Source organism: Alligator mississippiensis, chromosome 2 (genome assembly GCF_030867095.1).
Source record: "Alligator mississippiensis isolate rAllMis1 chromosome 2, rAllMis1, whole genome shotgun sequence".
Lineage (NCBI taxonomy): Eukaryota > Metazoa > Chordata > Crocodylia > Alligatoridae > Alligator > Alligator mississippiensis.
In genome coordinates this window covers 162,004,028-162,026,284 of record NC_081825.1, presented here as the reverse complement: position 1 = coordinate 162,026,284, position 22,257 = coordinate 162,004,028, and the positions used below count along the sequence as shown (strand labels likewise).

Sequence of the window (22,257 nt, the reverse complement as noted above, 5' to 3'; positions counted from 1 at the left end):
GTTCTTGTTATTTCAGAATTCTCCTCGACTACTCACAGTAACAATTGATCTCTAAAAAGAGCTTTACAGGAATATTTTTTGTATTATGTTGAGTACTTGTTTTTTAATTTGATTAATTTTTCATAGTTATAAGGCATGGGTATCAAACACTAGGCCTGTGCAGTTGCTTCATGGAGCCAGCCATGCTACTGGCAGGACAGGGAATTGGGGGCATGGCTAGCATGGTGTATGGCCTGTTGCAGAATCTAGGGCCCCATTGGACATGACTAGTGGCAGTAGGGGTGGGAAACAAGCAACACTGCCTTGCTTGTCTTGCAGCCACTTAACCTGAAGCTGCTGGCCTCAATGACACCATCACAGTTGCTTGTCCCTTGGATCTGGTGCCTGAGGAGCCCCATGGTCTGGATCTGGCATGAGGCCAAAGCTGACAGTCCTTTATTGAGTATCAGTATAACTAGAGAGCAGGGATTGGCAACGTGGTGGAGGGCCAAGCTGTGCCCAGTCCCTGAGTCCAAAGGTTGGGTGTTAAGGACTGGATCCTGACAGTATTTTACAAAAAAGCTTCTCCTAAGAGTTACAGACCAAAGCCTTACCTTGACATTGCTGGTTTGACATTGACCTTGAGTGCTGCTGAGTGAAGAATTTAAAGTGTTTAGCTCAGAGTACTCAGAATTTGCACAGTATCAGTCCCGAGTGTCTTCAGTGTGAGATAAAGAAATATATACTTATCAGAGGTGAAAATGGCCATGTTGTAGAGAACTTTTTCAAGCCATGGGTTAGAACAACCCATTTCCAGCTTGGCACAGGTGGCTTTGGTGGCATATCAGTAGCAAGCAGGAATTGCTGCTGCTTTTCCCAGCCTCCCACTCCCCAGTGGGGGTGTGCATGCAGCTTCTAGCCAGATGGGATCTGTGCCAGGTCCAGGCACCTGGGAACTGTGACTTCACTGCTGCCACCTTTTTCACCCCTACCCCACACTCCTTGGCTGCAGCTCAGGCACAGCTTTCAGCCAGTGGGGAGCTGTGCTAGGGTCTGCACTGCTTCTGCTTCTCTCCTCGCCACATCTTCCAGCTGCAGCACAGGTGCAGCTGAAAGCTGCCTGGGCCTGGCTCATGTTTCCACCAGCTGCAAGCTGCACCCATATTGCCATCAGGGGGCAGGGAGAAGCAATGGCAATGCAGGTGCAGCTTCCAGGTCCCTAGCCCCAGCACAGCTCCTTGCTGCCCATGCAGTAACCATGTAATAAGGGCTGCAGGATTAATGCTTTTATGTATTTATTCCATTACTTTTCTGTTGCTGTATGTTTTCAGGAAGAGACCCTATAGTTGTGGTTATAGTGAAATAATTAAGGGTTTTTTTTATTCTGAATGTATGTATTAGAAAAATGAGAATTTAATTTCTTCTTTTCTTAAAACTAAAGAGTAACGATAAAGTGACACCATGCTGTGACAAAAGGAAATGAGATGTGATTAATGTTTGCATTACTGTGGCTTTAATTTGGTGTAACTTTATTACAGCTGTCATTGTATGTAATAACTTTGTATCTCTACAAAGTAGTTTCATCATCTTTACTCCACCTTTGAAGCATGGTACTGGTAGAATGAGACCTTTACATACAAATTGATGCAAAAGCTCATGTGAATTTGTTGTTTGATATAAAAGCGTGCACAGTTGTTTACAAAGAAAATATTAGTCATTCTGTCAGTTAAATTACAACAGATTGTAATTGCAAAACTTGAACATCATCAATAAGCTGTTATAATAAGTACACTTTTTCTTGTGTAATAAGCATTGGATAAGGAAGTAATTTATTTTGTATCATGTTTCTTCCTGCTGTAAAATCCAGAGGTGCAAAATTTGCATAAATTGATTTGTAACATTTCTGGCTTGCCATGTTGATAACTTTCCACACTTGCTACACAGATGAGTCACTTACGTGCCTTTGAGGATTGGACAGACTAAGACATGGTGTTAGGTGGAAGAAGAACTAAGATTGTCTGATAGATTTGATTTATGTTGGCCATAGTTACTTATTCAGGAACGTTTTGGGTTCGTCTTGTGATTACTTCAATATTTTTTTGGTTGGTACAGAGTGCCCTGGGCAATGGATAGAGAGGTCTTTCAAAATTAAATGTGTTTAAATGCTTTGTAATGTGTTGGGAGTCATTCATTTTGTTAAATAATAAAATACACTGGTCTTAAAAACAACAGATTTGGGTACCTTTGTAGAATAGGTATACATGCATGTAAAAAAAACAAAAATAATAGATATGCTTAAGGACAAAGGGTCATCAACTCCTGCCAACCAGTAGCAAATCGTCACTAATCATGTGGGTACAACTTATAAGAAGATGCACAAAAATATCTGTTCATAAGCAATAGATCAGATCATTGTATTTTTCATAGAAGTCAATGGTTAAAAATGTTCTCTTAACATATATAGTGCAATGTAACCAACTGCTGTTTCTATTTCTCCTAGTTTGTGGGGACATCCATGGACAATTCTTTGACTTGATGAAACTGTTCGAAGTGGGAGGCTCTCCTGCCAACACGCGGTATCTCTTCTTAGGGGACTATGTGGACAGAGGGTACTTCAGTATTGAAGTATGTTTGCTATTTCTTATTTTTGCTATGAAGCTACTTGCAACGTATTTTCTTGCATATGACTCAAAGTATATTTTAATAAATGGTTGGCGCTCTATGATCCTCATGTAGATAGCTGTGAGCAGCAGGTGGGGGGGTAAGTTTATTCATGTAAAACATTGCTGCGTGTGTTTCTCCATTTTTTGTCACACACAGTTAACAACAGTAATAATTGGTGTGTAACCAAGAATGAGGGTCAGTTGTGCCAGGGCTTTGATCTCAGACAGAGTGAATGCATGCTGTATTTTTTTTATGGGTTATTTTAATTTATAAGTGTTTAACAGATTCCTTTGAGAGGTTTAGAAAGGGTTGGAGAAGGGTTAGCTAAAGAGAATGGGATGGGGAGTTGAACAGCCAATCAGTACCATAGACGAGAATGTTATAATCAATTTTTGGAAAAGTATGAACTGTAGGGATTTAATGGGACAACTAATGGTCTTTATCCTGAAACTGGTCTCGGGCGCAGAGGGCTGCAAGTATAGATTTCAACCACACAGAGCTTCATTGAAGTTAATGGGACTCCAGATATGAGTTCACTCTTGTGGATCAGATTATAGGATATTAGGATTTAATCTTAGATTTTGAATGCCCAAATTTCTGCGTGCCTATATGAATCCCAAATTACTAAATTGAATCTACTCCATATTTGTTAACCCCAGTTCAGAGATATACTTTGAAGAAGCAGCAGCAGTGAGGATGCAACTTATAGCTGCCTGGCCCTAGTTTAGTTCCTTGCTGCCTCATCCCAGTGCAGGCACAGGTAGAGATGCTAGCAAAGCCTTCTGGCTCCATCAGCCATATGTTGCCAAACTCTGCCATAGATATTTAAGGCTAATCTTAAAGCTACAGCTGGTAGCTACATTTTTTATTTGTTTATGAATGTATTAATCTTAAATTTTGACTGTGTGTGAGAGAGAGAGAGAAATAACTGGAACCCTCAGGACTCTGGCTGATTAAATACAAGGCTCATTCTAAAATATAAAATAGATCAAACCATAAAAAAATTTTAAGTTACTCATTTGGTAATCAGCCAATATACAATTTATAAAATAGTTGTTTTTAACAGTTCTCATCCCAGCGCAGTCCTCTCTATCCTCAACACCCAGAAACTATTAGAACCAGTACTTAAATTATTCATTTTAGAGTCACTTTAGAGTTGAGCCTCCCTCCCCCACCCTCCCAGTAATCAAACTTATTACTGCCTATCTTGGTTAGACTGATGTTAAAATAAAAGGCTACTTCCTGAATCATAAGCATATTTGGTTGTGCATTCAGGAGTAAATGCTGCAGAGTAAATGGATGGCAAGGAAAGGAAAATGATTTTTTGTTTTGTTTTTTGGTTTTAACTGAACAGTGCATTTCTTTGTAGGGAAGAGGGCATAAATAGGACTTTCAGATAGTCATGTCCCCCCCACTTTGGAGTGGGGAGAAATTGGCTTGGACCATAAGGGAATGGGGGAGTGAGTTCCCCTGCATGAGAGGCAGGGCAGTGGAAGTGTATAGGGATTTAGATGAGGGGAAATTGTTTTCTTTTACTGGGTGTATTGAATGTGGGTTGGCAAGCAGTGGGGTAGAGACAGGGAAGCAGGAGCATTAGTGGGTAGTCAGATGGTTTGATTATGAATTTGGCTTGTGCAAACGTTTGTTCTTATTTAATTTTTTAAAACGTCGTTTCTATAACTATTTTTCTCTTATTATAACCTGTCCGGAGCATTTTGGGGAAAGGTTGCATACATACCTAATAAATAAGCAAATACATTGTTCCTGTAAATGTATGCAAGTTTTAGGGATGGTTGACAGAGATGGGCTTGGTGAGAGGAAAAAAATCTTCCTGAGGAAAAGTGAAGAAGGAACAAACTGAGAAACTTTAGGTTGTGCTTAAAGATAGTGGACGGCAATATTTTTCGGGTGGTGGGCTTGAGATCAAGAAGGACCAGGATTAGGAACTGGCTGTCAACATCACTTCTCACTGTCTGGCCATGGCATTGTGTAGGAAAACCACATGCTGCCAAAAGCCACCAAACCCTTCAGCTCCAGGTGAGATCCAGTAGCTCCATGAGCCAGATCTAGCCCATAAGCCATATAGGAGGGGCTGGTAAGGTCTTAAGACAGGGGCAGGCAATTATTTTGGGCAGAGGGCTGCTTTCTGAGTTTTGGCAAGCCATCGAGGGCCACATGATAGGCAGCCCAGGGCAGATTAATATTAATTTTCTAAATTTTTAGGGGCCCTGCAGGCTGGATAGAATGGCCTGGTGGGCCGTATCCGGCCCCTGGGCCGCATTTTGCCCACCCTGTCTTAAGATCTTTCTCCTTGATAAAGCTTTTTTATTTTGACCAAAATGATGAGTGTTCTTGGTTTCCTTCCACTCCAAACATCCTACAACAAACAAAGCTATAAGAGAAGAGACAAAAATTCTCTCCAATTTACCAGGTGTTTCACCTCACATAGTTAACACGGGAGGTGTTCAGGTACTTTAAAGAGAGCCTGTACCAGCTCTAAGATGCAATTAGAAAGCACAAAAGGAAAATATGTTGTCTGCGGTACACTGCCTTGATTTGCCTACCTACAGATGCAGACTAAGCTCTGCTGAGTTAATTCTTTGGTGTGATCTCAAAATGTAAAATTGAGGGGCTGTCAGAAGCAATTTGGGAGATTCAACAGAGATTACTGTTCTTGAAAAATCACCTTTAAAACAAAATAAAATGAAAAACCAGGGTGGAATATGTCCAGACTGGACCTACCTTCCAAAGGTGGTGGCAGAAGTAGTTGTTACAATTCTGTAGTAGTATGAAAAGCTGTGGTTTCTAATAACACTTTCTGATTGCCTTACACTGAAAGGAAACCACATTCTTTTCACAAGAGAATGTAGTGAGCTCTTCCAGAATCACCCAGAGGTGCATGCCAGTCCTGCAGAGCAAGTTGCTGGTAGTGCTTGAGCCCCATCTGTACTATGCATTCCTGCACTGCTAAGCCCTGCAGTCTTTTTAATGATAATGTTGATAAGAGGCTATTGAGGTTGTATCTAATACTCTGTAGTAAAAAAAAAACAGTACAGTTCAGCCCAGACATAGTTATGCTTCAGCAGTGGGTAAAAGGATGCAAAACCTCATGTGCAGCACTATCTGTCTGCAACAGAACATCTGGATGGGTTCTTCTGGATGAAAAGGAACAATTTAAATATAAGCAGCTATCATTAGCTAGGTAGGAAATTTACACAGTAGGTGAAAGGAATTTGAAAATGCAGAGGGAAAAGTAGGAGGTACCAGATACATATGCTGAATGGCAGTTCTTGCCCCATGGAATTTGCAGGTAAAGACCCCTTCCTACAAAGACACATGTGTATGTGGTTAGCTTTTATGCCTTTGACTTTAGTGAGACTGTTCACATGTTGAAAGCTAGGCACAATTAAGTTTCTTTAGGATGAGGACCTAAAAGCTAAGGTTTAGCAGATGAGTGAAACAAAAAAGAAAACAAAAAAATGCGCCAAAAAAAAAATCCCAGTAATTTCAGTGAAAGTTTGGATAAGAGCTACCAAATTTGGCACTTATTCATGAAGTAAGTTATTTTACAATGCATTGTTTGTGGTAAAGTTGGAGGTAGATATTTTAATAGGTCACTAACAAGTGGGCTATCCCAGCGCTGGTCCTGAATGTTGGCCCGCTCACTTGTCTAGAGCAGTCTGCCCACCTGCTTCGCCTTTGATGTAACTTAAGCTGTTCTCAAGTGGGAGGTTGCTGATTTAATTGTCCTGATGCCAAGGGTGAATACACAGCTTCGAACCTCCCCTTATACCATGTCCCAGGCCTTGCAGATGGCATCCATATCCATAAACTCCCCCAGCCCCTTAACAAGGCCACACTTGTCCTCACCCAACCCAAACTTGGCTTCAGGCATCCTCAGACCTACCTGGGCCCCTGTGCTCCCACACTGGGGCTTCTTCCCATGCCCCCATACTGGGGCTTCAATATCCTGCCCTTCATCAGGGCCTCATCACCCAGCTTCCTCACTGGGCTTCCGTGGCTAATGCCCCTTGGGCCTCAGCCCTGTCTTGGGCTCCCTTCTCATGACCTGGACCCTGCCTCAGGCCCCATTCAGTGGGTCTCAGTCCTGAGCTTTTCTGTCTGAGTATGCTCCCCTGGCCTTTTCCACTCCACAGGGTCACCCATAAGGCAGTGGGGCCAGAGGCTTTCCGTGCCCCATTCTCACCCTTCACTGGGGAGGCAAAGGTGTGGCATTTCCTGAGGACTGCCCCACCACAAGCAGTCCCACTGCACTATCCTCCTCAGCAGGGTGTAGTTTTAGGTCATGCCCTAGGACCAGGAACCTCCTCCATCCCCATAGTTCCTATCTTGAACCTCCAAGCTGTTCTGGGAGCAGCAGTCAGCTGGGTGATGTTCCTTTGACCCCTTGCAGCAACTGTCAGCTCTGCTCTTGGGGCCTAGCTTTATACGCAGGCTCCAGCCTCTCCACCAATCAGGCGACCTCCTGCCTAACATGCGACTGCCTGATTGGGCCTGCTCCCACCTGCAGGCTGCTTACTGCCTGCTCAGACCCTTTAAAGTGGCCTGCACAACCTGTGCTCTGCCAGTCATGTAGAGTAATGTGTAATATTACTCGTGCTTATGAGGAGTAGCGCACATTTGAACCAGACAAGTAATGGATTTTTGTCATTGACTTAATCTTTATCCACTGGTTCCCTTTTCCTCTCGCTCCCTCCCCCTGGCCACACCTCAGTGTTTTTTCACTAAGGATAACAGAGTCTACAAATTGGAACATCTGATATGATGTTCTTGCTTCCTAGACAAGGTTGAAGCCTCTGACCTTGTACAACCTTGCCATCAATGACCAGCCACAAACCCAGTCACAGAAATTCATTTATACTAATGACATCTGCTGTGGATTCCAGGCCTGGGCTTTTTCTAAGCTAGAACATATTCTGAACAGGGATGTTGCAAAGCTAGCTGACTACTGCAAGACTTGGCGCCTCTAGCCCAAGTGTCACTAAGACAGTTTCCAGCATTTTCCACCTATACAATGCCAATGCTGCCTGGGAGCCAAACATCTACCTGAATAGTCAGAGGCATGAAGCACAACCCATCTACCTGGATGTAATGCTACATCAGATGCTGAGCTACCATGAGCACTTCAAAAAGACAGTGATGAAAGTTAAGACATGCAACAGCCTCTTTAACTGGTTGGCTTGGGTCATCATGGGGTGCAAAAGCCTCAACCCTAAGAATGTCAGGTCTTGCCATCTTGTATTCTGTGGCAGAGTACCGTGCACTAGTCTGGAACTGGTCATTATACACCAAACTTGATGATGTACAGCTATGATCAGTGATGCACATCATCTTGGGAACTCTTCAAACAACCCCTCTATCATGGCTCCCAGTCCTGAGCAACATTGTTTCCCCTCATATATGATGGGAAGTTGCAATTAGCAAGCTACTGGAAAAGATCTATGCCAATCCAAGCCTGCCACTCTACGACAATCTCTTAAATCCACCTGCTGCACATCTACCATGAAGGGAGCATCATGACACTCACTGTGGTCTAAACTTCTGCACCAGGACCATGTGGCAAAGACCCTCTGATGTGAGGAATGGAGGTTGACATTACCACCAAACAAGTTCCTTATCACACCCTACAGTCTGCCCACCTGTCTTCAACCTGCCATGTTGTCAATGGGCCTTGCATGGCAAGGTCTGTGTGCAGCCAACCTTCACTGTTGGGGTCTTTGTGACAATCCAGAATGTAGCTGTGGCAAAACACATGCCATGTCACATATTGTCAATGACTGCTCGCTGAGTAAGTTCAGTGACAGACTACAGGCCACTGAGGATGCTATCACATGGCTTAGCAATAACGCACACACTCACTGACTGACTGACTGTTTCCTGGATTGTAACTGATAAAGTTTCCATGCTAGTGAACTATTTTAAATTCTTAACTATGGAGTATAGAACCCTTATTTCCCCTTTCAAACACATTTCTAATCATGGATAAACTCATCAGAAGTATTATAACAATACTGCACTTTAAAATCTGAATTGTCTGGTAGTAAATTTGCATATATCTTCATTTCCTATATAGTTCATTTGGAAGCACAGGAAGTGAGAAGTGTAGAGAAGAAACTGTTCTTGTGATATTTTGCAACAAAAGCAAAGCAGTATTGGGAAAGCTTACAGAACAGTTTTGATTATCAGAAATTTCTACTTTGACTTGCAGACTAAAATCAATTTAGAAAAACATCTTGTTTTTACAAGAGTGGTTCCTTCAGAACCTGGTGTTCAGTAATTTCTCTGAAGAATTCTAGCCTCCAAATGGTCTATTTCCAAAGTGCACAAAATTCTATTTTGAAACATATTTGTCCCAGAGCAATTCAAAGTTCTCCGTGTTACTAAGTAATAGCGGACTTGGTTCAGATCTTTCAGGACAACATGCAAGCCCAAATACATCATCAGACAAGTATACGGTAAATGTGAATGAGAACCACCATGATTCCAGTGAGCTTGATGGTGATAAGAGTTTTGCCTAAGCAAGGAATGAAGGCTATCACACATTTAAGGGGAATCTCTTTGCAGAGCTTCCCCCGGAGCATAGGAAGATGTGGTTTGCATCCTTTACACCTTCCAAATGAGCATGTTTTTGCCTGCAAAACTCACAAATCCACCTCCTGTTTCTGCAAGACTTTGTGCTGCCTCTGCCAACTCAAGGAGCCCACTTCACTCCCTGCAGTTCCTGGAAGTGCTGCTCTGTTGGAGTTATGAGAGTAGACCGCTGTGCATTGGGTATCCTTAGAAGGAGAAAGTCTCTATGTGGAAAGGGCAACAGAAAAGGTATTGTGGGTGCAGCTGTATAACTTTTCCAAGTAATCTTGATGGAAGCTTGTCCTCAGTCTGCTTATTCCCACCATCTTTCCTCTTACATACCACAAATAAGCAGAAAACCTTTTATAATTAGGGCTCTACCAAAGTCAAGGCAGCCAATGGCTGATTTTGTATGCAGAGCACAGTGAGCCCACCCATGCCTCTGGCTGAGGGTCTTGGTTGCCCTGCCCCTTGCCACTGATTGGCTGCGAGGGCTGTCTGTCATGCGGCCCCACCTCTCCCCACCAATTGGTAGTGAGAGGCAGGGCTGTATGATGGTCAGCCCTCGCAGCCAATCGGCAGCAAGGGACAGGAGCAGCAGCTATCTTATGCTGGCAGCTCCTTTCCCCCCACCCCAGTATACTGAATGGCCAAGCTGCAGTGGCCACAAAGACTGCTAGCTCCCCAGAGGGGGCTAGCATTTTATTATTGGTGACTTTTTTTTTTCAGGGAGCCTGCCAAAAGCACGGAGCCCACCCTTTTTCACAGGGCCCACCTAAAATAGTGGTTTCTGCGGAAATCACAAAATCACAATTTCGGTAGGTCCCTATTTATTACCCTCAAAAAGGAGAGAGATACGGTGTCATGGAAGCAATTTGCTGCACCTCACCACCACTACATCCCTCAAAGGCAGACAGGAACTATCCATCTCCCTGGGCCTATTTGGACTCAAGTATATGGCCCTAATTTCATAAAATATGAATGAAAAATAAAAATAATTTCATTTAAAAGAGAAAATGTTGAACTGAAATCTAAAAGCAAAATTGGAGTTCCAAAAGTGTTAATTAAGAAAAATAATAATAACAGCATTAGAATTCATTTTCTCAAGCCTGTCTATTTCTTGGTTGTGGTTTTTTTGTGTTTTGTTCTGTTTTTTGTTTTAAATCAGGGACTCTCTAAGGATTGAAAATAGGGGTTTATAGGAACTGAGCATTAAACAGGAAAATAATTCAAGCAGCAGCATTTTGCATGTGATTATTTTAACAAAATAATTTGGGAGAACAGTTTGAAGAGAGTGTTTCAGTAATTAAGCCTAGAGGTGGTAAAAGAGCCTGCACCTGTCAAAGTAAGATTTTGAAGCAGCCCAGGAATATTCAAGAAATGGTAAAAAGGAAATTAAATATTCAAATTGTGATTCCCAAATAAGAGATTAAAATAAAAGCAACTGAGATTCTGCCCAGGGCAGTGGCTTCAGTGTTGTTTCACAAGAAGTTTAAAAATTCTACAAAAAGAGAAATCCAATTCTTTGCTTTTTAAATTGTAAATATGCCTATGGTAACCTCTGGCAGTATGTATATACATTTTTTTTAAATCACACAAGAGAAAACCAAAAACATGCCTTCCTACCTCAATGGTACCTTTAAGTTTCTTGAACCTGAAGATCAAGAACCAAATGAAATCCTCACTCCATTGAAGTCGCTAAGAATTTTTTTACCTAGTGGGGCCAAGATTTCATCTTCTGCATCTATGGGAAAATTGCTGATGGCCTGCTTGCCACAGAAACTTTGTACTGACATAAATAGTTCAGCTAGGGATGTGAATTTTTGCTGAAATATGTAAACTAGGACACTTCCTAGTATTGATGTATTTTTACAAATCTAAAGGTGCTGTCCATTAATATAGTTTATTCTCATTTATGTGTAGGGATAACCTACACTGATATTGGTACTTACACCAGTCTAACTGCTTCCAAAATGGTTAGTATTTCTCATTTAGTGAAAATGTTACTATTTTGCACATGAGTTGGATCTAAGTCAAAGAGCTATGCATGATAATACACTGTTTCTATTCCTGCAGAGCTTAGATATAAAAATCATTAGCAGGAGTAACTCAAATTTTTCCTTCCAAACGTGTATTAACTTGCATTTATCTCATTTGCTGCAGTGTCACCCATTTATCTGTTTTTGTCGATTCCTCAGTCTTACCAGCTTTCATGATTTTATTGTGTTTTAAGATATTTTGTGCTTTTCTCAGTGCTTCAGCATTATAACCCCAGGAATTTTATTGTTATGTAAGAATCACAGCTTTTATTTTATCAAACAATTTCTAGTTCATATGGTGGTGAAGAACAGCATGACAATGAAACCCCAAGGCTCAAGAAAAAGAGGGGAAATAGAAATAGCCAGGAAAGATGGATGGATTGATTGATTTTTAAGACCCATGAATTTTCATCTAAGCTTACAAGGTTTCAGTTCTTGATATTGGCAATGTCTGATCTATCTGAAGTTTTCCAAAGTTTTAAAGTTAGACTGAAGAATCATTCAAAGCATCTCACTGGTAAATGAAAGAGCAGGAGAAACAAGAATAGAATACACTGATATCATGGACCCTGTAGAAACCTAATAGAGTTTAAGTACCAAAACCCTTCCCTCCTCCTGTTTCTAACTTACTACATTGTCATATGGCTACATTTAATTACAAAAACATTAACTGAAGACCCTCTGGTCATAATATTACAAGATAGATCTTGCTTATAGCACCTTTCAGCTAAAGAACGAAATGCTCACAAATAAGCATTATATAATTCCTATGAGATGAAGTAATGTGCGTTTGAGGGGTGTTTTTTTTTTTTTTTTTGTTTGTCAGTTGAGACAAAGCTGTTAAGCAGTTTTTCCATGGTCACACAGTTAATAGCAAAACATGCAGCACAATAAAGGAGACATCCTTTTGCACAGCATTCTAGCCACTAAGAGCACTGACAGATGTGGGGAAAAAAATCTGCATTTTACCAGAAGCAGCAGTATCTTAGTAGGATCCAGCTCTGCAGCATCTGTATAGTTTGGGTGCTTCAGTGGGGCTTCTTGACACTTTTATCTAATAGCTGATTCAATCAGCTATTAGATAAAAACATCAGAAAAGGCCCTCTAAAGTACCCAATCTATACAGGCGTTGAGCGAGCTGGATCCATCTACCGTGCTACCTCTTCTGGGCGTGTACTAGGCTCGGCCCAGGGGTGCATGAGTTTAACGTAAAGCTCTGTTTGGGGTTTTGGGTTTTTTGTTTTTTGTTTTTTTTAACATCTGTAAGCACCCTTAGATAACACTAGGCCTTTCTAGCTCATGTAAAATGAAATTAGTGTACTGAGGAGCAGTCGGAATGAACACCCAGAGGAACAGTCAGAAAGAAAAGAAAAAAAACAGTCACCTAGCCTGTAATTAGGATAGCATTTCTTCTCTAGGAAAAAAACCAGAAACATTACATGGTGAGTCTCAACCAGTGGACTGCAGCATCCTAGGTGCCACCAAATCCTTTGTAGGGTGCTGTGAAGTGTGAGGAGATAAACAGATAAGTGCAGGCTCAGGCTTGTCCCTGTTTGGCCAGTTCCCCACCCCCGTGCCTAGCCCCTTTGCAGGAAGGTAAGCACTATAGTTTATAAATTCGTTTTTGAAATGGGGTACTGCTCAATTCGTAAGTTATGGAGGCCTTCCTCAATCTAGTGAAGGGTGCCTCAAGTCCCAGAAGGTTGAGAACCACTGCTGAGCACAACTGCTTTCTGAATCCCTTGGCAGACATTGCATTTGTTACATATTATATGCGAGTATTGCTTGATAAATCACAACATGCCAGATGTTAAACTAGTGTATTCTTAATCCTTATAGGCTCGGCAGTGCTATGTTGGCTAGCACTATGGAAGAAAGAGACTTGGGGGTCATCATTGACCACAAGATGAACATGAGCCTGCAGTGCGATGCTGTGGCTAGTAAAGCGACCAAAACGCTGGCTTGCATCCATAGATGCTTCTCAAGCAAATCCCGGGACGTCATTCTCTCCTTGTACTCGGCCATAGTGAGGCCTCAGCTGGAGTACTGCGTCCAGTTTTGGGCTCCACAATTCAGAAAGGATGTGGAGAAGCTTGAGAGAGTCCAGAGAAGAGCCACATGCATGATCAGAGGTCAGGGAAGCAGACCCTACAATGACAGGCTGAGAGCCATGGGGCTCTTTAGCCTGGAAAAGCGCAGGCTCAGGGGTGATCTGATGGCCACCTATAAGTTTATCAGAGGTGACCACCAGTATCTGGGGGAACGTTTGTTCACCAGAGTGCCCCAAGGGATGACGACTAGGTCGAATGGTCATAAACTACTACAAGACGGTTTCAGGCTGGACATAAGGAAGAATTTCTTTACTGTCCGAGCCCCCAAGGTCTGGAACAGCCTGCCACCGGAGGTGGTTCAAGTGCCTACATTGAACACCTTCAAGAGCAAACTGGATGCTTATCTTGCTGGGATCCTATGACCCCAGCTGACTTCCTGCCCTTTGGGCAGAGGGCTGGACTCGATGATCTTCCGAGGTCCCTTCCAGCCCTAATGTCTATGAAATCTATGAAATTCCTAAGCAAAAATGTGGGATCAGCTCCAAAGGAATTGCTTGTTGATCAGCAACTTGTTTGTAGCTCAGAAGTATCCCACAATAATTTTAATGTGTAGCCAGTTAGCATGCTACGGTTTGTCATGTAATACCTGCATATAACACATGGCAAATGTAACATCTGCCAGGGGCCTGAATGTTTAATGACTTGAAGATTTAGCACTCAAATTGAGCATTCAAAATTTGAGGTATTGAAAATCCTTAAACACTTGAAAGTTTATCCTGGTTGCTTATACAAAATTTCTTATTACATATTTCAGGTCCTTACTTATTTCTTATCTATTGGTGGTATTGCCAACAATTTCAGGGGAAAACAACTTGGCTTTTGAAGCTGGCAAGTTTACTTGTAAACTTGGCATGTTTGTTATAGGGGAAAAAATTGAATAGTAAACAAGGAAGCCCAACATGTAGCTTCTGAAGTTGCATTTTAAGGAGCAAATAATTTTTCACTAAGCTCACTTTTTGTGACTTTATGAAAACTGAAGTAAAACAGTCTAAAGATCTCCTAGCAGTGCTCAGACTGGAAGGCCACTGCTATACATTGTTATAAGGGATCACAAAGGAAAATCAGGTATGAATAATGAATATGCTTGATGCAAGAACCTGAGGAGCATGAAACATACCGTTACAAGAATGCTGTCAGATTTTAAATATGATTTACAAAACCCCAAAATTACTATGTGGTCTCTTGTATAGTGCTGTAAGCTTGTAAAACTGAAATAAATATTTTTTTTAAAAATGTAGGTCTAGAACCTTAGTTGGTAGAAAATAGCATAGATCCATTAGTTTCAACTGAGCTATGTTGATTTATTTCTCTGGGGTCCTGTTCTCCACGGTCTTGAACCTTCTGTAGTCTCTGTCAGCTGCGTGACATGAATGGAAAACATCAAATCAGAATGGCTGTGTTAAAAGTTCTTTGCACTTATCTTGCTTAGCAGTAAATGCAGTGGAAAATCAGCCCCCTAATGTGTTACCACTTACGCTGGTTCCTCTTCACTTAATTTGTTCAGAGAAAATATGTCTATCAATTAGTGTTCATTCACATTGTTACCATATGATCGTTGCAAACATTATAGGAGAAAAAAACTCAAACACTAAGACGTTAAAATGGAGAGAGAGAGAGTGTGTTAATCTAAACTTAAATATTTATGTTCAGTTACCTGCTTGTGTCATGGAACATTGGCATTTCTAAACTGAATGAGACTTAAAGGGGTCTGGTTTTATATTTTGCCTGACCCATTAATGTTTGATGTTTCAGAGGAAGTTGCAGGAGTCTTCAGTATAGGATTATGTGGGATAACTTGTTCTCTTTGAAAAAAATGTAGCCCAGCTCCAGATATTTAGGTGTACATGTTTAGCATTAATTATTACAAATGCAGACATCCGTATAGATGACTGGTTTCTTTGAATCTCAGCACAGGGGCTCTGCAGTGCACGGAGACTGTCTCCAAGTTCCATTCCCCAGCTGGCTATGGCACAGGGTGCCTCAGTGCTGAGGCTGCTTTAGACGCTCCTGAGGCACCCTGTGCTCCAGACAGCTTCCCCACCCACTGCCCTGCAGCACATGGACAGTGTGTCCCCCTGCAAAGCGCACAGGGAGGGGCTTGCACTACTACTAAATTTGTGCCACTACTGTTTGTGCTGCTGCAAAGGCATTCCCCTGCTTGTGTGGACCCAGTCAAAGAGCACAGGTTTCAAGAACTCTCAAAGATGTAATGAAGCCAAATAATCAGTTTTGTGAAATCTAAATAATAGAAAATTACTGGTGACTAGATGTCCATACTCAGCAATGTGTGGTTGTCAAAGAATTATCTCTCTGTTCAAACTCAAATCAACCCTCAAGAGGTACTCTCTGGCTAAATGAGAGTTGATGCAAGTGAGCCCTGCTAGTCTCAGCATCACATACACATAATACTTCATCAGGTTCACCAGAGTAATTTACTGCTGGCTTATGTCAATTGGATTTCCTGGATTCCCTCTCTGTATGTGGACTTTCTTTCTTCCCCTTCTCAATATACCTTCTTTCATGAAAGGCAGTAACAGTAGTGCCCACAGAACATGAGAAGCAGGGTTAACTGGAAAGAATACTAGGGCTTTTGTAGGGAGCAAGTTGGCCCCTGGGGCTAGGGACAGAAATTCAAAATGCCTGAGCCTGAATTGCTACAATCTTTTCAGGTTAATCTAACATAGCTATGCTGAACTGATTTGAAACTGGATAGATGTTCTCTCTGGACTGAGGAAATTCAGGCACATACCTGGAGTGTCTCAGGCTAGAAGCGGGGGGAGGGAGGGGTGCTAGAGCAGCCCTCCTTTCCCCTCTGCAGGGAGCTGAGTTGGGGCCTGGCCATGCCCCCCTCAACAGGACTCTCTCATTAGGGAGGTCTGCCTTTACTGTCCCAGGCTTTTCCCCGCTGGTGGCTCAAGGGGCGGGAGTGTTGCCAGCCCTGAGCTACCACTCTGAGGTGGGGGGGGTGGTGGAAAGGGTAGTGCATGTGTCTGTTGATGATACAGAGCTTTTCAATCTCCCTCCCTGCTTTGTTATACTGTCTGCAGCCACCTGATGGGCAAGCAAGCCAGCTGATGGCTGATAGTGATAACAGTCTTTTTATCACCCAATTAGCAAAACAATGGCTTCTCTCCATTACTTTAAACTTCTTAAAGGGCTTACTAGCTGACTTGTTGATTGGCTCCAAACAGCCCTAAGTAGTCACTGTTCTGTCTGCCTACCCCAGTGAAATTGCAGAGATGTGCACGCACACGCGCGCACACACACACACACACACACACACACACACACACACACACCCACCCACCTCTCTTGGCATTAGCTAGCATACCCCATGCATAGGGTCCCTACTATGGAAGATGGGAGGAGGGGATTTCCTGCTTGAGAAGCAAAGCGGGGGTAGAGCAGGGGGAAGCCAGGCAGAGCCTGCTGTGTCTGCAGTCTTTGCTGGAACCTTACAGAGCATTAGCTAGCATACCACATGCTGTCTATGGTCCATGCTTTGGCAGAGAGGAGGAAGGGATCTCTGCTTAAGCAGCGAGTGGTGAGGGGGCAGGGAGAGAGGAGCACGGGGAAGCCAGCAGACCCTGCTGGGCCTGCAAATCTGCCAGAGCTCTGGCCAGGGAGCAGAGAGGAGGGGCCAGGCCTGCTGTGAAGCAGAGAGTCCCACCCATCCCAGAGAGCATGCCGGGATACTGGGGGAGTCTGGTTTAACTTAAACCAGCAAGGAGTCTGGGACAGACATTGCATAAACTGGTTTTAAATCAGTCTGATACTGCATTCAATCAGGTTCATCTCAGAATGGTTTCAGCCTTTTTCAGACTGGTTTATGTGCACTGAACATTTGTTCTATTTCAGGTTTAAACCAATTTCTGATCACTTAAACCACTTTTATGTGTAATATCTGTCCCTAGCCTAGCAGATCTCCTAAAATCCTGGGGTTCTGTTGACAGTATTTTCTGTTCCTTTTACCTGTCTCTAAATCCTCTGAGTAGGTAGAGAAATTTATGGGTACAAACTTAAAGGATTTCTAAACTCTTATAAGAATTATGCCTAAATTCAAGAGGACATATAGTAAGATGGAACTCTTCTCTGTGTATGACTGTGTATAGGTGATCTGTATTGTAACACAAATAAAAACATAACATTTGTTTCTTAATCAGTCTCCAAAAAGCAAAAACCAAACATTAAAATGGTCATTGTTAACATTCTCTCCCTTCTTATTGAAGGGAGAATGCATGCTGGATAAATTCAAAGAGGATGAAATTCTAAAAATTTTTTACTTAAAATGAGGATTTCAAGTTGAATTGACGTGTTTCAAAGCTCTCATACTTTCTGAAATCCCAACTCATCAACCAAATAGTACTGGACTATGGGTGAGGGAAATAGGGGTACTGGAAATGTTTTCTATAGATAAAATGATTTTTTTTGCTTTATGTGCTAAAACCTGAATTCAGCTATTTGTGGGGGGGCATTGCAGCTGGCTGGGAGCAGTGGGTTTGCAGCCTTCCTGCTACTGGCCAGAGTGCCCGCCCCACCACTCCTGTGGGACGCTCCACCCGCCCCACCAGTCTGAGTTCACCAGCCACGGTTGAGTAGTATGGAGGTAAAACTGAATTTGGCAGAAATGGAAAAACTTAAGGCTTGATTAGACCTCAGAGCCTCAAATAGAAGGTAAAATATGATAGTCCTATTAATCTCAATGGTGGGGTAAAAAAGGGTAAAAAAATTGTAACATTAGATATGTCTTAATTTGATAGGAAATGTGTGTAGAACTGAATAAAAGCTGTAGATGGATGAAAACTGAATAATGTAAAATGAATAATGTGCAGGTATCCACTGCAAACAATCATGTACAAATGTTGCTATTTTACAAATTCAGTAATTTTCATGAATTCTGATATTATTCCAGGGCAATATTTCATTCCTTATATTAGGAACTGGAGATCATCCTGTGTAATGGTTTCCAGGTGGTTTTATCATCTTTTCCCTGGAATTGTGAATTAGTAAATCTCAAGTGTTGTGTGCCTGAGATGGGACATTAATGTAGATGTGTACACAAATAAGTGTATACAGACATTGTCACTTAACAGGAGTGTAAACTGTTCACAAACCTAAGGATACCAAAATATAAAGAAACAATCTGCATAAAACATAAAAACAGCTAGGTAAATCCAGTGAAATAAGGATAAAATATTTCATGTACAATACTTTTGAAAGGAAATAATTTACGTTAGTTAATTTACCTGTTTTCATAATTTATTTTTGTTTTGCAGTGTGTGCTGTATTTGTGGGCCTTGAAAATTCTTTATCCCAAAACACTGTTTTTACTTCGTGGGAATCATGAATGTAGACATTTAACAGAGTATTTCACATTTAAACAAGAATGTAAGTCTGCTTCATATTTGGTACCTTTCTTTTACATTGTAGTGTAATAGTTTGCCAGCTAGCTAAATTGCCATTTTTGACCCTGGACAAAGCAGAGTTAAAGTTGGATTAGTTTTACTATACCTGTATCATTATAGAATCATGTGGCCATGACAGCAACATTATAACAGTTTGTACCATATCCTTTGATTTTGATATAATTATGCTTGCCTTTACTAAGGAGTTTGCAAAATAAAAAATAAGGTTGGCTTGGTGCCTAGCCTGTCATTGGTTTTCCAGTACACAAGTCGGCAACATCTCTTCCTTTAATTTGTGATAGTAGTCACTGACACATTGTAGTATTACCTTTCCAAATAAAAATTACCGCTTAATAAATTTAAAAAAAAAAGAATTTTGTAACAATTATTACTTAAAGTATGCTGTTTTCCCATCTCAAATGGAACCACTTTAGTGTATCGGTCTGTTTCTTTCATTTTTTTTCATGGCCATTCTTAGTTATGATAAAGGATGTGGTGACAGTGAAAAGGTGATTAGGTGTAAAGCTTCACTTGAATGGTGAAAAAATCATTCTGTAGTTCTGTAAGCTAAACTATTGCACAAGTCCACGTTCCCTTTTTAGCATACAGGGTAAAAGAAATGTTAATTGGCTGGAAGGATTCATGATTTACTACATTTAGTGTGCGTATTGGTAAATGAATGTTTCAAAGTAGTTATACTGTCATTCATTTCATAATGATGTTTCTGTAGGTAATTAATTATAAGGGATGGAGTTAAAGTTCCACTTTATGAAAAACTGGAGCCAGTCTTTTTGGCAGGTGTGCTGGAAATTGGCCCTGTTCCCTCCCAAAGGTGCCACTCTGGTCCTCTTCCTCTGCTCAGCTGCTGAGGAAGTCGGTTTTTGCTTCATGTCCTGTGCTCCCTGCCTGATCTCCTGCTTCACTTTCTGGTTCCTGTCTGTCTCCTCTCTGACCTGCCATGTGCTACCTACAGAGGCTGCCTGTGCTACTTGTGGCACTTCATACTGCAGATTGGCTGTCCCAGTCATAAACAGTGATAACCTTTCTATATTTTAAAATGTTCTAAAGAACTTCATAGCAGAAGTTTAATTCCATTTTAAAAGGGATGGTTTAGTTCTGTAGAAAATATTCTATATTAAATATTACAGTTTTCTTACTAATTCTTTTGTAACTAGTCAGGAGCAGCTTCTCAAAGGCATAGAGGTGCCATAATCATCTTGTGAAATAAAATTCATTAATTTCAATGGGAGTTTGGTGCCTAAAAATCTTTGAGCTGCACAGTAGTGCTATAAGCCAAGCTTCTTGGTTTCATTTTTATTAATGTCTTTAGACTTTTTCCATAAGCGGGTCATAGTAACCCAAAATGTCCCTGTGTGTACAGAACATGAAACAAATAAACTATAGCTGTCTAGTAATTTGTGTCACTTGTATAAGGGTTCAAACAAATATAGTTTATGGCACAAATCTGCTTCTTACACATTGATTAGAGAGCTAAAACTTTTAATATATAGTACTATCTTTTCTTGTAAATGCTGAACACCATTTTATTGTATTATTTTAATATCTGAAAGGTAAAATAAAGTATTCAGAACGGGTATATGATGCCTGCATGGATGCCTTTGACTGCCTGCCTTTGGCTGCTCTGATGAACCAACAATTCCTATGTGTACATGGCGGCTTGTCTCCAGAGATCAACACTTTAGATGACATCAGAAAAGTAAGTCTGGATAGTGCTGAAGTCTAATAAGTCAAAAACTAAAACAACAAATAATAGAACATGTCTTGTTTTATTGTTAATTTATGCAGGAGTTACAGGGGAAAATGATCGGTTTCTCATACCATTATTGAGTTAAACTAACCATGAACATTATCAGGTTTTCACTGTCTTTATAAAAAAGAAAAATAAGAAAATGCTACAATTTGTAATTTTATTTTGTTGGAAAAAACAGCATTATTAACAATAAAATATAGGATTTATTGTCCTTCCTTCCTGAAAAATTAATTTAAGTAAATAGCTGTTGATGAGTCACTGAGCATGGAGTTCATTTTCATATTGGTCATTTCTTTTGGGTTGCTTCAAGCTTCCTATTTGTTGTGTGTACCTGGCATTGTACGGTTCCTTAGTGGAGCTATAAAAATAACTATTTTTACATCTAGGAGGATAAGATGTTTCTCTGCTTACCTCCAGTGTAAAGCTAAAATTGCTCCTGAGTTTCTTACTAATCGTGATGGAAACTGTTGGGTAGGGAATTATTTTGAAAATCTGGCCCTGTTCTGGGTTACTAAATGATAATTAAAATCTGGTCCTGATTGTAGGCTCAAAAATTGGGCCCAGAGTTCTGGATTCTGCTCTCTAACATGTATTATTGAACATAATAAGCTACTGTCATTGGATGGATTGTAGAGTCAAAAAGCTGTATTCTGTTTTTCATTCTCATTGATCTCAGTACTTGTTCTGCTGTGGAGCAGAATAGACACTGGGTGCATCTACACATGCTCTTAACTGTGGAGTTGACTAATTAGCTCAGCAGTAAAGCATCACCGTCTACATGTGCAATGCTATCAGGCCACATTAAACTAACTCCACTAGAATAATATTAACCGACAAAAGAACTATCCTATGGTGGAGTTTACCGCAAGGAGTGTGTAGATGGTGACTACAGCTGGCTAGTCCCACACTGTAGCACCCTTGTGCACCAGCCAGCCCCTCCACAGCAGAGTGAGCTGGGATAGAGCAGTTCAATACTGACGGGCCTCCTACCAGCTGGACTCTGCCACCCCAGCTTAATGTGCTATGGTCTCATGCACATGTGTAAATGCTGCACCCAGGAGCAATAAACTCCAGTGTGAATTGTGCTGGAATTTATGCAGGTGCACTAATTTCACATGTAGCTGTGCCCACTGTTCATTAATTTCTTCCTTCCATAGTATATTGCTTTTTCTTGAACAGAAATATTAGGAAGAACAACTGATTTGGTCAAAATACAGGGGGATCAAGATCAGAGTTAGAGATCGCTTTGTTAAAAGTGAGTGTCTTCTTTAGAACACTGATATGTGTTAAGAAGTTGGCTTTTCACAGCAGAAGAGATAGGGCCTTGTCACATGGGACACTTAGCACATGTTTTACGTGAAATTGTAGTAAGCATTACTGTTGTATTATAATCTGGACAGGACTGGAACCAACTTTGCAATGATATAATCGCACTTAGCATGTATTTTACTACTTGAACATGCAGGTGCTCACATTTTAAGTGCAGTTTACATGTTGTAAGTGTAATGTGTGACATGAACCATAGGTGCTCATTTATGTATTGCTTTGAATCCCAATGCAAAGCACTTTTTCCATATAGGAGTCTGATGCCTAGGGTTACCTGAAGAACATTTGTCTTTAAGGAGATCAGTGAGGTAGGACTGTTGTTGTAGCCATGATGGTCTAAGTTATATGCATGAATGTTGCCATAAGATATT

The 22,257-nt window shown here is 41.2% G+C and overlaps 1 protein-coding gene across 1 annotated transcript in view; it reads left to right on the top strand.

The window, feature by feature from the left end:
• PPP3CA (protein phosphatase 3 catalytic subunit alpha) overlaps positions 1 to 22,257 on the top strand; it is a 371,469-nt gene that overhangs the window by 246,499 nt on the left and 102,713 nt on the right. Inside the window, exons 3-5 of the mRNA XM_014600086.3 lie at positions 2,480 to 2,604; positions 18,661 to 18,772; positions 20,361 to 20,506. Coding sequence (XP_014455572.1) covers positions 2,480 to 2,604; positions 18,661 to 18,772; positions 20,361 to 20,506 — 383 coding nt within the window. The remainder of the gene's footprint in view (positions 1 to 2,479; positions 2,605 to 18,660; positions 18,773 to 20,360; positions 20,507 to 22,257) is intronic.